A 17,514-nucleotide genomic window follows, 5' to 3' on the forward strand; every position below is an offset into this window, starting at 1 on the left:
GCGGCTTCTTGACCAATCGCGAGCGGGCTGCTGGCCGAGCGGCAGCAACCTTGCCCAATCGCGTTTCATTGTAGGTCCGCGGCTCGCCCGGTCCCGAGGGCAATCAGCCAATGGTGGCTTCGGAAGAAACAAAGAAGGCGGGGAAAAGGAGAAGGGGTGAGGCCGAAGGCCCCGCCCCCTCGCCTGCGTTGTGGCTCTCTTGAGAGTGCGCTCCGGGTTCGGGTGTGGAAGCAGCGGCGGCGGCCTCCGCGGCGTCTGTGGTGGGTGTTCCGCCCACCAGTCAATGGACGAGCTGCGCCGGCTCGAGCTGCCTGGACTCTGGCCTCCGAGCAGTGGGAGGTTATTGTCCCGCGCCCTTAGTGCCAACGGGAGGCATTGAGGGTGCCAATAGCCCGAAGTCCGCTGCCCCGCCGGCCCTTCTCTTACCTTGACTCCCAGACTCTCTCTTGGTGAAGCGCAGAGACTCAGGGTCGATGGGGGGAGTTTAGGGCTGAGAAAACACCCTGTGAGTGTTAGCCATTTCCTCCTGGACATCTGAGCTCTAGCGTCCAAGCCACGGGAATTGTTCTATGCCCTCTAAAAGGACGGGCACCCGACCCGCTTGAGAATCTGGGGGGCGGCGAGGGGGGCGGTTGAAGCAGTCTCCCTGAGGGGAGAGAAGTGCACAGTTTTGCATACGATTTTTGAAAGATTCGTAGACCACAAGCTAAGATCTGGGGGCATGCCATTGCACCTAGAGAGGAGAGGCTGCGTGCATCCCAGGCTTGCTGGCCAGCAGGGCAGTGCACGCCCTTCTCCATAGACATAGCACAGTAAATACTGTGTTGAGCTTTTAACATCATCAGGCAGACCTAACACTCTCCAAATAGGGTGACAGAAGGTCAGTATTCTCCAAGTGAACCTAACAGTGCAGCTTTTAGGAAAAGAGCAGTGCGACTCTTTAACGTGAATGGAACAAAAGATGGAGGTTGAAATATATTATTGAAAGATTATCTCTAGAACAAAAGGTCATAATAACTACCAGGAAATCGGAGAGAGAGGTGAAGAGTAATGTTAGTTAAATCTTCATCAATCTCGGCAGTGAGTTGATGACGCCTTAAGTTGATGATTCAATAATTCCTTCCCACAGATGAGAGAGCTCTCAGAACTAAAATGGGAAACAGTTGAAAGTGCCTGAAGGGAGAAGTGAGTTGGGACTGGAGTTACATTATACATCTCTCTGTGATTTATTTTTTAAAACCTTATATTGTAATTAAAAATAGGTGAAAGAGAGAAAGGGGAGGTACTGTGGAATAAAATTGACCAAATTGTTATATGGTGTGCACGTACAAATATGTATCAGCAAATTCTGCTATTGTATATAATTATAATGTACCAATAAATTTTTTTTCAAAAGCTATGTAGGAATAGGAGAAATTGTTAGGAAGCAATTATAAATCCTCAAATTTACATTTGTCTTTGTATAAATTAATAAATACTTGGGTGATTTGGGAAGGGGAAAAACTCAAAATAGTCTTGTGGGTAATAAAATGTAGAGTCCTCCTTTCCATTCTTGTTCCAATCAGGGTAACAAGTTGATGCTTGATCACCTAGCCTGCAGGCCCCTGATCTTGGGAGAAAACTTGCCAAAGACAAGAAAAGCTCCCCATTGTGAAGTTATTGCTGGAGGTTTTCAGCCTTTCAGGAAGCCCCCCCCCCTTTTAATGAAATCAGTATTTTTTTAATAACTTTATTTATTTTTATATGGTGCTGAGTATCGAACCCAGGGCCTTGCACATGCGAAGAGAGCACTCTACTGCTGAGCCATAACCCCAGTCCCCTGGAAGACCTCTTAATAGAATAAAAAGCATTATGGATCTAGACCTAGGGTTAAACAAACAAACAAACCCCTCAAGTTCTAGTTGCAGTTGACACAAACAGAGAAGCCTTTAGCAAACTGTTTGCAGGAAAGATTACCTCTTTGCCTTACAGGGTTTTGAGAGTCACAAAAACTATAAGGCAGTACTTTGTGCCATTCTCAAACATAAAGCTTATCATTGTTAGTGATACTGTTTGAAAATGTGGGTATGTTTGGGGACAATCAAAATATATCTTTTATTTGTTTGTATGTTGGGGTTGGAGCAAAGGCCTCACACATGCTAAGCATGCACTCTATCACTGAACAATATCCCGGTGCATCAAAATCAACAATAATAATAGTAATGGATTATAACCTATTAAATGTTGAGGCCATACTGATATAAATGAGTGATAGGGAAAAGAAAGCCCTTTCTTATAGTAGAATACCAACCAAAAACTGTAAAAGGAATTCCAATGCTAAAAAGTAATAATATTTAAACTAAAGGTAAATTCACAAATCCCTTTCTTTTGAATACAGGCAATACTGAAAGGTAAGATGTTACTGATCCAGTTTTTATTGCTAGTTTATAAAGATGAAAGCTAGTCCCCTCTAAAGTCTCTACTGCCCAAGTTGTCAACATTCAGGTAGAGATATACTATAGAGGCAAAATAAGATAATTTAAAACCAGTTCTCTTAATCACTACATATAGAACACTTTGGAAAGAGAAAATTGGGTTTATGATTTGCTAATAGTCATTTGTAGAAGCTGAAGTTCTAGAATCATGCATGTGACCTTAGTCACTGGTGGTGCTGGCTGTTTTATCCATGACAAATAGAAGCTCATTTTGTCTTTAAATGGAAAAAATGTATTGGCGTGTTCTTTTTTTTAAAAAAAATATATATATATATATGTTAGTTGTAGTTGGACACAATATATTTTATTTTATGTGTTGCTGAGGATTGAACTCAGGACCTTACACGTGCTGGGCAAGCATTCTACCACTGAACCACAACCCCAGCCCCTGGCATGTTCTTTAACAATCCTCTTTTTTTAAAAAAAGAAAAATCTGGAGAATTAAAGTTACTGATAGTGTAAAGCAGTAAAAACAAATCCAAAATCCCACAGGCTTTATGCCTTTGAGCGGGGGCGGGGGGGTATATTAGTGGTTTTTTTTTTTTTTTAAGGACACTATTTTCAGGAACTATACAGCTCCCTTGGAAAAACTGAAAGAAAAATTACACTGAATTTTTTTTTTTTTTTTGCTTTGAGTGCTAGAATCCCTGCTTTAGAGGCACTCCATTATTCTTTTAGAGCCTGTTAGTCATGCATAGAAGCAGTCATAAGTGGCCTCTTCAGTGACATTAATACCATTTGGCTGAGTAGTAGGTTAGTGAATAACTACCCAAGTTGATTCTAAAAGGTGTTCATTTAATAATTCACCAGTACTTAGTGTACTTACCCAGCCTGACCATTATAGCACTGCTGCTTTTAAACTATTCTGTATAAAGCATTTTGTGGTGAAGAAGATCCTCCAGGGGGGCTGGGGTTGTGGCTCAGTGGTAGAGCACTCGCCTAGCACGAGCAAGGCCCTGGGTTCGATCCTCAGCATCACATAAAAATAAATAAATAAAGGTATATGTGCCCAATTACACCTAAGAAATAAATATTAAAAAAAGAAGATCCTCCTTCAGAAATTCTTTGTTCTTGGGTGTATATATATGTCAAAAGTATTTTAAGTCTTTTAAGGAGACTTTTTAGTTAGTGGTGGTGGCTTTGGAGAGATTTTAAGTGGTGATTTTCAGTTCAATACCTCCTGAAACACATATTTACTATGATGAAAGTAATCTAAAGCAAAATACTGATAGTTCTTTCCTCAGAGGGAAGTAAGGAAGATGTTACTTCCTCCTCTCAATACAAACAAGCAGAGAAATTCAGATTGTAGAGTTTTTCATAATACTATCAAAAATCTTATATTTTTAGTTTCAGAAAGGCTGGTGCTTAACTCGATTTCTTTAAAAAAAGAAATTTGAACTCCTCAGGGAGTTTATAACACTTTGCACACTTCTGAGTTTATAAATGCCTGCCTTTTGACTTAATGATAGATTAGTTCAGAAAGTCATGGCTTGCTTCTTGTTTTAGTGTGCTTAAAATAAAACTCAGAGGAAAAAAAAAAAAGAATGCCTAGATTTCAGTGGGTTAAATTTGTATCTTGGCTTTTGGTTCTACTGACTCCCTTGTTTTCTGGCTCTTTTAGTGACAAAGTGACCTCTAGCCCAGTTTTCATTCTCACTTATGCCCAGAGTAACTCTCTGGAGTTAGGGTCCTCTCCAGTAGTTCCCAGCTTTTTTAAATCTGAGAACTACCCATTAAAGACAAAAACATTGGCTGACTACATGATATTGTAGTACTTGTACTTTTAAGTATTTGAGAACTGTATAATGATGAGAATAAAACAGATTTGTATCTTATCATTTTGGCAGAATCTACAAACATTTTAAGAGCAGAAGTATACATATGGGCCAAATGCCTTTTCCCCCCCAGTACTAGGAATCAAAACGGTGGCCTGTATGCTAGGCAAGCTCTACCACTGAGCTAGCTATATACTCAGCCCGTGCAAAATATTCTTTGTTTAGCCTACAATGTTTGGTACCTACATGGGGTTAATAACCTTTCTTGATAATTCTAATGCCCTACTGCTCATAGAATTAGAACCATCAGTCTACTGGGGTCAAAGTGAAGCTTATAGACCAATCATTTAATCATCTGAGTCAAATGTCCATTTCCCCCTTTTTAACCTGCCTTCTTGTTCCCTAAGAAACTGGGGGATCATAGACTGTTCCTAGATCTTCCAAATTAAAACAGAAGTCCAAGGATTATTCAAGCAAATAACATCCCTCAATTTATATGAATATTTGTCTGTTTTCTGACTCAGTAAGATTGTGGAGATCTCGACAAATATTCTAGTAAACCAGGGATAATACATGAAGATCATGATGGTCTGTTAAAACTGTAGTCAAGTGGATGTGGTGGTGCACACCTGTAATTCCAGGGGCCAGGAGGCTGAGGCAGAAGGATCCAAATTTCACAGCCAGCCTCAACAATTTAGTGAGACTCTGTCTCAAAAAATAAAAAGGCCTGGAGATGTGGCTTGGTGGTTAAGCACCTCTGGGTTCAATCCATGGTGCCAAAAAAACCCAGAAGAAACAATAACAAAAGCAAAAACTGTAGTTAAAAGATGAAACTGTGCCTACTCCTGTTTGGTTAACCTTTCCCTGTTTTCTGGTTATATAGATTAAAGGGTAAGGTGATAAGATAGATTTGAGAGAGGCATCTACTTCAGAGCAAGAATCAGAATGTATTATTTCTACATTCCTTGTAACCCTCATAGATATCCTTTGGGTCAAAGCTACATAGTCTATCAGGAAAAGATCAGGAATAAATCTTCAAATGCAAATCTGTGCTACTGAACAGATAACTTTATCCTTAGATGAAGGACTTGCTTCTATTCCTTCTCTCTGACAAAATGCTGTCATTTCATTGTTCTTTTTCTGTTGTACCCTTCCAAGTAAGGAAGATAATGCATAAGCTGACTGCTACCTAAGCATGTCCAAACATTTGGATGAATCCTACTTTACAATTTAGAAAATATATGAAAAATATAAATAGAGGGCTGGGGTTAGGGCTCCTTGGCAGAGCACTTGCCTAGCATGTGTGAGGTACTGGGTTCGATTATTAGCACCGCATTCAAAAATTAATAAAGACATGCTACATCTACAAACTAAAAAAAAATTAAATACAAATAGAGTCACATTGTATACAAATTAGAATTCAAGGCAATATCTCAAAAAATGTTTAGTACAGATAAGTAGAGTGTTAAATCAGGTGACAATTCATAGCTAGTAGTTTTGGGTTCTTAAGTAAAATTAACTAGTGTCCAGTGGAATTTTACCAACCATCAACTATTGCATGCAAACAGTGAGTTTTAACTTTTTTTTTAAACATAGGGAAGAAAAGTTCCTCTTCATGGAAAATGACACTTTTCAATATCAATCCAGTTGCTCGGGCATACTGTCTGATAACATTAGGGACCGAAATGCTAAATTCTGTCTTCAGTTTCTATTACGTGAAATTTTTTATACATATATACCGAGTTCCAGAAGTGGCCTTCTATCAATCCCAGGTGAGATGGAGTCTTCACTCTACTTTTACATAGGACAGAACAACTTCTTCCTCACGGTTGTGTTATTATTGTTATTTACAAAACAGTTGATTCTTCGTGCAGCTGAAAAATTCTTGATGTCCAAGGTTCTCTGAGGACAAAGAGAGATTTTTAAAAGATTGCCACTTAAAATATAAAACCAAGGCTATACTTTGGTCATCTTGCAAATTAACTTATGTGAAATAATTGATATTGAATAATTGATATTCTCCTCTCTTTGTCATAGAGAGGCCCATGATAGTGACAAATTGTATTGTAACTCATTACAAAGGATGGTTTTAAAACTCTTATATTTTATAATGCTACTTATTTATTAGAGACAACTACATATTTACTGTACTCATTTTTAGTTGGCAAACGTTGATATTTTAATCTTTCCTGGTGAAAGTTATATAATGCTATGCCTATAACAGTATGCCAAAATGACACTATGTCATTCTTTGCAGTAGCGTGGATGGCTCTGTGCACCATGGTTGGGAGACAGTCTAGCATAATGATATGGGCACAGACTCTGGATAAACTACCTTGGTTCAGACCCTGACTATGTTGTTTGTTAGCTAAGCAAGTTGCTTAACCTTTTTTACCCTCATTTTCCTTATTTGTAAACTGGGAATATTAATAGTACCTATCTTATAATATTATTTTTAAGATAGGTACTATTTTTAAGGATTTGATAAAATAATGCATATGAATACTTTTATAATACCTAACACAAAGTGAATGCACATTGGCTTTGAGTAGTACTAGATGTTATTATTATTAATATTTCAACTGTTTCTGAACATAATGAGATTTTTTTTTCTATAAGTTTTAAATACTTCATTTAAGTAAAAAAAAAATTCAGGGGTGATTTCATCTTATACTGAATGTAGTAGTTTACACGACTATTGAAATAAACCTGCATGTTTCTTCTCCTTAGATAATTTTAATGATCTGGAATGTTCTTAATGTCCTGACTGGGTATTTTCACATCGATTTTAAGACTGAACGCTTTTTATGCAGTAATCTTTCTGTCTTATATGGAACTCTTTTATATGCAGTGGCCTTCCTGCTTCCTTGGTTCCCTTGGAAATTCTATGAAGAAATTGACTGGCTTAGTGCACTTCACCTGGTGGTATCATTATGTGCTTTTGATAGCACACTTACTTGTGTGGAGCAAGCCCAGTGCAGATTCTTTGCAGAAACTGTTACTAGGCAAGAAAGTCATCTTCAGCTGATTAAAATGAATCGTGTGGCAGCACTAGTAGGATCTACCAGTGTCTTTTTCTGTGGCCTCATCTCTAATAACTTGGAAATTCTGCCCAAATTTCAGTCTGTTGCTATTGTCATTGCCTTTTTTGCAGCTTGCAGCCTTTACAGTGGCATGTACTACATGAGAAATTTTGAACCTAAAAGAAGCACTGAGGAAAATGTTTTCTTGGAAAGTGAACAGGATCTGACCTGGACCTCTGTCGCCTTATTTTTGAGACAAATCTTGTTCCAGAAGAACTTCTTCCTTTTTCTGATCATGAGTTTCTTACAAGTCTTCCATTTAACTTTCTTCAATAACTTCATGATGATTTTTGCAGATAATCTCATTCCCAGGAATGTTCTTTCTTCTTCCACAAGGAGCGTCATGTACGGGGCAGGATTCATTTGCCCACAGGTATGTGAATAACTCTTACCCAGGTGTGGTAGTAATCTCAGCTACTTGGGACACTGAAGCGGGAGGATCCCAAGTTGGAGGTCAGCCTTGGCAATTTAGTGAGACCCTGTCTCAAAATCAAATTAAAGAAGGGCTGGGGATGTAGCCCAATGGTGGGGCACTTTCCTAGCATGTGCGAGGCCCTGAATTCAATCCCTAGTACTATCAAAATTTAAAGTGTTTAATTCTTAACTGGCTGAGGAAATTAGAAACCTGATTATATCAGTAGTGTGAATAAGATGCACATTTTTATTAAGAAACCTAAAGATTCAGAGCCCCAGACCTTATAGAAGATTCAGTAGAAACATAATAGAAAAAAGAAGATGAAAAGGAAAAAAGGAAGAATCCAGTGAAAGTCAAGCAACATGGTATTTTAAACATTTTAACTTTTGAATTTTGTTCCCTGAGCTTTTCCATTTAAGTCTCAGCAGAACTATGGAAGAAAATAATGAGTGTGTTGTTTTGCTTTATTGAAGTATGATTTTTGTGACAGTTATATGGAAGAAAAGTCACTTGATCAAGAATCCATGGAGCCAGGTTTCAAAACACTTGGCAAAAGTCCTGAGTTCTGGAATTCCAGAGTGTTATTAAAATTCCATATCCATGACTATTATTGTAGAGGGCATGTTCTCCTTCAAAAAACAAAAATACTGTCATGCTGTTTATTATATCATTTGGAGAACTAATATATCACTCCCCTCAACCTAAATATGAGCACAAAAATGATTTAATTAATGTGACTTCAGTTTCTCCTGTTTTCATGAACAATAAGTAAAACCTGTTACTTATATATTTCATGGAATAAGGAATAAGACATTCTGGATAGTCTAGTTTTTACCACTTGCCAACTTTCAAAAGTATTTAAACCATTTGGGATAGAAGTAGTCCAATAATTCTTAAGTGTAACCATAATTTCTTAAATGAAGTATATAGGATAGAATTTGCCTTTCTGCTATTAGCTCAGTTCTTTATGTCTCCTGTTTATATTATAATAATGACAACTCATGGATTATGCCAAACACATTGTACATATTACCTCATGTAATTCTTATAATAAGCTCCAAAGAGATCCTTTTCATCCATATAGATAAGAGGCACAGAGCATCTATGTGCCTCAAGAGGCATGCACTTCAAGATGCTAACTTGGTGTGGTGATGTGTGCCTATAATCCCAGCTACTCTGGAGTCTGAGGCAGGAAGATCATTTGAGCCCATGGGTTCAAGACTAGATTGGATAGGGGATGGGCTGGGGATGTAGCTCAGTGGTAGAGCGCTTGCCTGGTGTGTAAGGTCCGGGTTGGATCCTCAGCACCATATAAAAATAAGTAAATGGAATAAAGGTATTGTGAAAAAAATTCTTTTTATTTTTTAAAATTTTTTATTGATTTTTTAAAATAAATTACATTGAAATTCATTACAATTCTTATCACACATATAGAGCAAAAATTTTCATATCTCTGGTTGTATATAAAGTATGTTGATACCAATTTGTGTCTTCATACATGTACTTTGGTGCCGAGAGCCACAGCCGAGTCGGAATGGCCCCTGGCATTTTGCCAATAGTATTGGTTGAGAGGCAAGCCATTAAGATGATGCTGGATTGATTCGGTTGTATATTAGACATTTACTGTCCGCCTCAGCCTGCTACTTTGGAGTTCTCGCGCTACTTTGGAGTTCTTGCGCTACTTTGGAGTTCTCGTGGGGATTCCTGGAGAGTTCCCATTGGTTGGGGAAGTGTGGGAGGAGGGATTTCTGGAGGAGGGATTTCTGGTTGGTGGTACCTGGAGGAGCCCCGTGGCGTTCGGGAGAGTTCCGGGGGGGGGGGGGGGGGGGGGGGGAGCGTGTGTGGAGTGTGCTGGTGGAGTTCAGAAATAAAGTTTGTTCCTGCTTCAGTGGCTGGTGATTTGTGCCCAGCCAGACTGCGGCATTTTGGATAATGATGTCCATCAGATTCCACCATCCTTGCTAATCCCCTGCCCCTTCCCTTTCCCTCCCACCCCTCTGCCCTATCTAGAGTTCATCTATTCCTCCCATGCTTCCCCTCCCTACCCCACTTTGAGTCAGTCACCTTATATCAGAGAAAACATTCAGCATTTGTTTTTTTGGGGATCAACTAACTTCACTTAGCATTACCTTAGCATTACCTTCTCAAACACCATCCATTTACCTGCAAATGCCATGATTTTAATCTCTTTTATTGCTGAGTAATTTTCCATTGTGTATATATGCCACATTTTTTTATCCATTTATCTACTCAAGGGCATCTAGGTTAGTTCCACAGTTTAGCTATTGTGAATTGTACTGCTATAAACATTGATGTGGCTGTGTCCCTGTAGTATGCGTTTTAAGTCCTTTGGGTATAGACCGAGGACTAGGATAGCTGGGTCAAATGGTGGTTTCATTCCCAGTTTTCCAAGGAATCTCTATACTGCTTTCCAAATCGACTGCACCAATTTTCAGTCCTACCAGTAATGTATGAGTGTACCTTTTTCCCCACATCCTTGCCAACACTTATTGTTGTTTGTCTTCATAATAGCTGCCATTCTGACTGGAGTGAGATGATATCTTAGAGTAGTTTTGATTTGCATTTCTCTAATTGCTAGAGATGATGAACATTCTTTCATATATTTGTTGATTGATTGTATATCCTCGTCTGTTCATGTCCTTGGCCCATTTACTGATTAGGTTATTTGTTTTTTTGGTGCTTAGCTTTTTGAGTTCTTTATATACCCTAGAGATTAGTGCTCTATCTGATGTGTGAGGGGTAAAGATTTCCTCCCAAGATGTAGGCTCTCCATTCACCTCACTGATTGTTTCTTTTGCTGAGAAGAAGCTTTTCAGTTTGAATCCATCCCATTTATTGATTCTGGGTTTTAATTCTTGTGCTATAGGAGCATTGTGAAAAAAATTCTTAAAAAAAAAGACTAGATTGGACAACATAGTGAGACCCCATCTCAAAAAAAAATCTATCTCTAAGATGTACTGTGTGCACATCATTTATTTAGCAGGGTATACTAAAGGAACTTCTGGTTAATCATTGTAGTTCCAGGTGTTAATGTGTGCAAGATAAAATGATGCCCTCCCTTCAGAGCATTGTGAGGTTTGCCAAGCTTTTTACTCCTGTGTTAGCTTCACATTACTGTAACAAAATACCTGGAATAATTAACTTATAAGAGGTTTATTTAGATCACAGTTCTAGAAGTTCCGTTCAAGTTTGGTTGGGCCCATTGCTTTAGGACTGTGGTGGGGTGCTGGATGGCAATGGTAGGGAGTGCTTGATGGAGCAAACTCATCACTTCTTGGACAGAAATCAAGAGAAATATAAAGGGGCTGGGGTCCCACATCCTTTTCAAGGGCATACCTACCCCCATGACCAAAGGGCCTCACACTAGGCCTTACCTACTAAGTGTTCCATCACCCCACAACAGGGCCACATTGGGGACCAAGCCTTTAACCCATGGGCCTTTGGGGGGCATTTGAGATCCAAAACTGTAGCAGCTCCTAATTTCAATGACCCAGATTAGGAAGCTGTTTGAATTTCTGTCTCTACTTATTATTTGCCACCATATTTTAGGCTGTTTATACCTTCTCACTTTAAGTCATGTGCTTATCTGTAGTTTCTACTCTTTGCCAGCTTTAAAAAAGTTCATTAAATTAAACTCCCATGTAAAAATGGAGCTGATTTTTTAAAACAGCCTTATTGAGATATGATTCCCATTGCATACAATTCATTCATTTAAAGCACACAATTCAGTATAGTTTAGCATATTCAGAGTTGTAGGATTAGCACTATGGTCAAGTTGAGTACATTTTTATCACTCTGAAAATAATCAGTCAATCCTCACTTCACTCCCCTCAGCCCTGGAAACCATTAAACCACCTTTTGTCTTTATGGATTTGCTTTTCTGGATTTTCATGTAATAAAATTATATAATATGTGGTCTTTTGTGACTGGTTTTTTCACATAGCCTGTTTTTAAGGTTCATCCATGCTCTAGTACATGAACATTTCATTCTATATTAATCTGTTTTTAGATGTTAATAACATAATACCACAGAATAGGTATATTTTAAATAAAAGAGGTTCATGTTCTGTAGTCCAAGGTTGATGGGCTGCATCTGGTAATGGCTTTCTTGCTGGCAGAATCCTAAGCAGGAACAGGCCATATTATGTGACAGGAGAGAAAGAGCCCAAGTGTATATATATTCTAGTCTCTTATAAAGTAACCGGTAACCAATCATGGAGTCGTCTTCTTATAAGGTCACCAGTAATCAATCATGGAGGCTCCATCCTGTTAACATTATTGAATTCTAATCGCCTCCCAAAGGCTCACCTCTAAACACTGTAGGTGGATTAAATTTCTACCCTCTTAATATCTCTCAATAGGGACTAAACTCCAACACGAGTTTTTGAGGCAACCAACCATATTCAAACCATAAAATTCCTTTTTTATGATTCAATAATATTCCATTAGATTAATGTACCAAATTTTGTTTATCTATTCATTAGTTGATGGACATTTGAGTTGTTTCCATTTTGGGGTTATTAATGAGTTATGTTGCCATAAACATTAGTGTTAAATTTTGTATGGTCATATATTTTCATTTCTTTGGGGTATCTATCTAGGAATGGAATATACAGGTTTTATGGTAACTCTATATTTCACATTTTGAGATGGTGACAGACTGTTTTCTGGAGTGGCTACACCATTTGACATCCCCACCAGCAGTGTACAATGGTTCCAATTTCTCCAAATCACTACCAACTCTTGTTATCTTTTTTTATTGTAGGCATCTCATTATAGTTTTGGATTTCCCTGATGATTAATGATGTTGAACATTTTTCATGGATTGTTGTATAGGTTCTTTGGAAGACTATCTATTTAGCTCATTTGCTCAGTTATTTGCCTTTTTATTATGGAGTTGTAATGGTTTTTCATATTTTTTCATAGTGTGTATTATCAGATATACTTCATAAAAATAGTCTCCTATTCTGTAGGTTGTCTTTTCACTTTCTTGATGGAATTGGAAAGTGTGAATCCTCCTATTTTATTCTTTTCCAAGATGTTTTTGGCTATTCTGGGTCTTTTGAAAATCTATATGAATTTTAGAATCAGCTTGTCAATTTCTACAAAGAACTTAGCTGGGATGCTGATAGGAAGTTCACTGGATGTATAAATTACTTGGATGGTATTGCTGTCTTAATGATGTTAAATCTTGGGCTGAGAATGTAGCTCAGTGGCAGAGTACTTGCCTCGAATGTGCAAAGCCCTAGGTTCAATACCCATTACCAAAAAACAAACAAACAGGGCTGGGGTTATGGCTCAGTGGTAGAGCATTCACCTTGCATGTGCGAGACCCTGGGTTCCATCCTCAGCACCACATAAAAATAAATAAGTTAAATAAAGGTAATGTGTACAACTATAACTAAAAATAATTTTAAAAATCACAAAAATCTTGATGTTAAATCTTCAGATTCATGAACATGGAATGTTTTTCCATCTATTTTAGATTTAAAAAATTTCAACAATGCTGTATAGCTTCTTCTTTCTTTTGTTAAATTTACTCCTAAGTATTTAGATAGATATTTAGTGAATACCTGAAGGACTTTCATGAGTAAAGAACATAAGCTTTGGGCTGGAGTTATGGCTCAGTGGTAGAGTGATCGCCTATCAAATGCAAGGCCCTGGGTTTGGTCCTCAGCACCACATAAAAATAAATAAAATAAATGTATTATGTCCAGCTACAAATAAAAATAATTATATAAAAAAGAACATAAACTTTACTAAGTATGTAGAGTCATGATTTTATTTTGTTAGTTCCCATTGATGTTTTTTTACTTCTTTTATCTTTTAGCCATGTTCTGGGTAGAGATCATCAGATGGTTGAATTGTGATGGAGTGAGGGACTGCTAATGCTTCTGAATGAATCATAACCTCTTTATTTTTTTTATTGTAAAAATGGCATCCGTTGTACAATTCCACTACCAAATAACTTGCAGTAAGAACTATTACTCATGTACTTTCCCATATTTTACTTACTGAGGTTTTTAAAACCAAGTTGTACCTATAATTTTTAAAATAAAATGAGTTCATCTATGAATCTTTTGTATCCTGCATTTTATTTTGTTTTTGGTACTGGAAATTGAACTCAGGGGGGCTCTACCACTGAACTATATCCCTAGACCTTTTTTTATTTTTTATTTTGAGACAGGGACTCACTAGTTTCTTACAGCCTCCTGGCTAAGTGGCTGGGGCTGGCCTTGAACTTGCTATCCTCCTGCCTTAGCATCCCGAGTCACTGGGATTACAGGTGTGTGCTGCCATACCTGGCTGGATCCTGGTTTTTTATCTTCACAAATTTTGGAAATTTTTCATGTAACATATATTTAGTTTTTAAATATTTATTTATTTGTATAAAAATATGGCTCATATCTTTTTATATATTGGACACAAGAATAATAACTAACAATCATTGAGTTCCTTGTATGTTGAATATAGAGCTAGATGGGGTGGGAGGAAAATGTCTTTTAGGTGAAATCAGTTCTCTGTGATATAAACTGAGGACATGTGACATTATTAACTTCTTATATTTTGCATATTTGTTGAGATCCAGAAGAAGCAGACTCATTTTAATATGTGGAAATGTGTTACTTTGAATATTATAACTATACACAAGAGTATAATTCGATTTGCTAGATGCTTTGCATACCTTCTCTTATAGAACTCTCAGGAATGCCTAGGACTATAGCCATCATAGAGCTATTGTTTTTAGTATCCAGAAAGTGAGCTCTTGTTTCTTGAAAGTAGAGAATTAAGCTAAAAAAAAAAAATCAGTTGAGGGGGGAAAAAAACCCTTATGTTTATTAAAGGACATTTGTAGTCTACTTATGTCTTTCAAAATGCTCTTCTAATTGTAATGTGCATACATTTGGGTAGTGAAACTTTTCAGGACTAAACAATGTGCTTTTTCTCTTGAGAACAAAGAGTGTCTTCTGATCTTTGTTAATGTACATATGTATATTTAGCACAAACTTTACAGTCTAGAACAATGAACTTTTTCATTTGGTAGCAAGAAATGCAGGGGGAAAAAGCAAATCTAAGTTTCAGATGTCAACATGAATCTATTGGAATTATGAAAATATGTGAGATTAGGCAGGACACACAGCAGAAAGAATATAGAGAGAATCCTGGAATATTGTTTACTAAACCTCTGATTTTAGAGTAAAAAGTACACTTCAGATTAATATTACAGTAAGAATAACAGTGAGTTTTTTTTTTATATATTCAACAATCGTTTTGGCTACTGTGCATGTACACTATGTGAATTTTGTTTGGGTTTATTTTAGATTTGAGTTGAATCTTTCACTTTACCATAAAGCAATGCTGTTTATTGCTACTTATCAATGTCTTATATGATCACTTTTAGTAAAATCTACCTTAGTATGAAAATAAATTAGGAAACTATTTCCTGGTTAGTTTATTGTTTTTATAGAAAATAATAGCAGCTTATTTGTTATTTATAGAATATTAATATCCATAGTCAATTTTTTGGATATATGTGGGTCAAATCATCCGAAACCAAGAGAGAATTAGTTGTATGTTTCAATTGATACTGTAATTCAAAAGCAAATTTATTTTGTAATGAGAATATTTTGTCATCAGTGAGAGTAAGTAGACATAACGGGTGGGTTTGCTTCTTAACACAAAGCCAAATCTGTTTCCATTTCAGTGCCTTGTCCTTATGGGTCAGTCCTGGCTGAAGAAATTTGGTTACTATAAGATTATCTTAACCTCTTTCTACCTAGAAGGAGTGGTCTCCATTGTCATGTTACTTCTGGGACAGGATTACTATTACTGTTTGGCTTTTTATCTCACTATTATCAAGTAAGTAAATGCTGAAAACAGTGAACATCATTTTAAAAAAATATTTTTTTAGGTGCATGGACATTTATTTTGTTCATTTACTTATATGTGGTGCTGAGAATCAAACCCAGTACCTCACACATGGTAGGCAAGTGCTCTACCTCTGAGCCACAGCCTCAGGCCCCAGTGAACATCTTTGATGGGATTCCTGTGTAATATTCGCTTCTAGGCTGGATCATTGAATCTTTCTACCAAATTGTTTGAATGCTTGGTTTTTGTTTGTTTGTTTTTAGTACAAGGGGTTGAACCCAGGGGTGCTTAACCACTGAACCACATTCCTATTCCTTTTTGAGACAGGGTCCTGCTAAATTGCTGAGGCTGGTTTTGAATTTGGGATCCTCCAGCCTCAGCCTCCCAAGCTGCTGGGATTACAGGCAGGTGCCACCACTCCCAGTTTAACGTTTTTCTGTTTTTTTTAAAGAGAGATCACAACTTGGGGATATAGCTCAGTTGGTAGAGTACTTGCCTTGCATGCACAAGACCCTAGATATCCCACAATAATTTTTGTAGTAAAGTTAAGTTTCTTCTTGGTGACCTATTAAAATGCAATATTGAGTAAATACTGTTGTCAGATTCAAAGAAGCTGAGATTCTATTCCTCCTTCAACTCTTTCTCCTATTTCTTCTTTTTTTCTAATTTTTGATTAACAAGTAATAATTGTACATATTTAATGGGTTTCAGTGTGAGATTTCAATACATGTATAAAGAGGGTTCACTAATTAAATCCAGTCTTCCTCTACCCACATTGTTCTGGATGGCTAAATAACATTTCATTGTGTATGTCTTCTGAATCATTCATCCACTGATGGATACTGAGGCTGATTTCATCTCTTAGCTTTGTGAATAGTGTTGTAAGAAATTAAGGTGTGAGGAATTTCTTTAGCATGCTGATTTCAATTCCTTTGAATATAAACCCAGAAGGAAGGTAACTGGATTATATGCTATTTCTAGTTTTAGGTTTTTGTTTGTTTTTGCAATGGGGTCTTGCTGTGTTGGCTAGGCTGGCCTCAAACTTGCAAACCTCCTGCCTCAGCCTCCTGAGTAACTGGGATTACAGGCTCTTTCCTGCCCAGCTTTATTTTTAGTTTTTCTGAGGAGCCTCCATGCTATTCTCCATAATGACTGTTCTAATTCACATTCCCACCAGTAGCAAATGAAATTTTCCTGTTCTACACATCCTCACCATCATTTATTTCTTATGTTTTTGATGATAGCTTTTCTAACTGGGGTAAGAAAATATTTCATTGTAGTTTTGATTTGCAATTCCCTGATGACTAATGATACTGAACCTTTTTTTTCATATATTTGTGGCCATTTGTATTTCTTTTTTTTAAGATGTATCTAGTCAGATCATTTGCTTATATTTTAATTGGATTGCTTGGTTTTTGTGTTGTTAGCGTTTTTTTTTTTTTTTTTTTTTTTTTAGTTCCTTATATATTCTGGATATTATTCCTTTGTCAGATGAATAGTTGGCAAATATTTTCTCCTATTCTGTGACTTTTCTCTTTACTGTTGATCCTTTCCTTCCTTTCTTTTCTTTCTTACTGTGCAGAAGAAGCATTTTAGTTCGATGCAATCCCACTTGTCTATTTTTGCTTTTGTTTCCTGTGTTTTTGATGTCATATCCAAGAAGTTATTGTCTTGAAGTGTTTCCCCTATGCTTTCTTGTACAGTTTTATGTCTTATACTTAGCTCTTTGATCCATTTTGAGTTGATTTTTTTTTTTTTGGTACCAGGGATTGAATCCAGGGGTACTAAATAACTGAGCCACATCCCCATCCATTTTTATATTTATTTTGAGACATAGTCTCACTAAGTTGTTTAAGGCCTCACTAAGTTGCCAAGGC

General features: G+C 37.1%; 1 protein-coding gene across 2 annotated transcripts in view; it reads left to right on the top strand.

Moving 5' to 3' along the window:
* The first annotated feature begins 5,865 nt into the window (after positions 1 to 5,865).
* Positions 5,866 to 17,514, top strand: part of LOC143385299 (transmembrane protein 180-like) — a 34,570-nt gene continuing 22,921 nt past the window's right edge. The window contains exons 1-3 of one of the 2 annotated variants that reach the window (XM_076840715.2): positions 5,866 to 6,021; positions 6,980 to 7,705; positions 15,474 to 15,628. In XM_076840715.2, the coding sequence (XP_076696830.2) occupies positions 5,872 to 6,021; positions 6,980 to 7,705; positions 15,474 to 15,628 (1,031 nt within the window). In that variant the 5' untranslated portion in view covers positions 5,866 to 5,871. The remainder of the gene's footprint in view (positions 6,022 to 6,979; positions 7,706 to 15,473; positions 15,629 to 17,514) is intronic. The other variant, XM_076840714.2, reaches the window with a different exon arrangement.

Source organism: Callospermophilus lateralis, chromosome 19 (assembly GCF_048772815.1).
Source record: "Callospermophilus lateralis isolate mCalLat2 chromosome 19, mCalLat2.hap1, whole genome shotgun sequence".
Lineage (NCBI taxonomy): Eukaryota > Metazoa > Chordata > Mammalia > Rodentia > Sciuridae > Callospermophilus > Callospermophilus lateralis.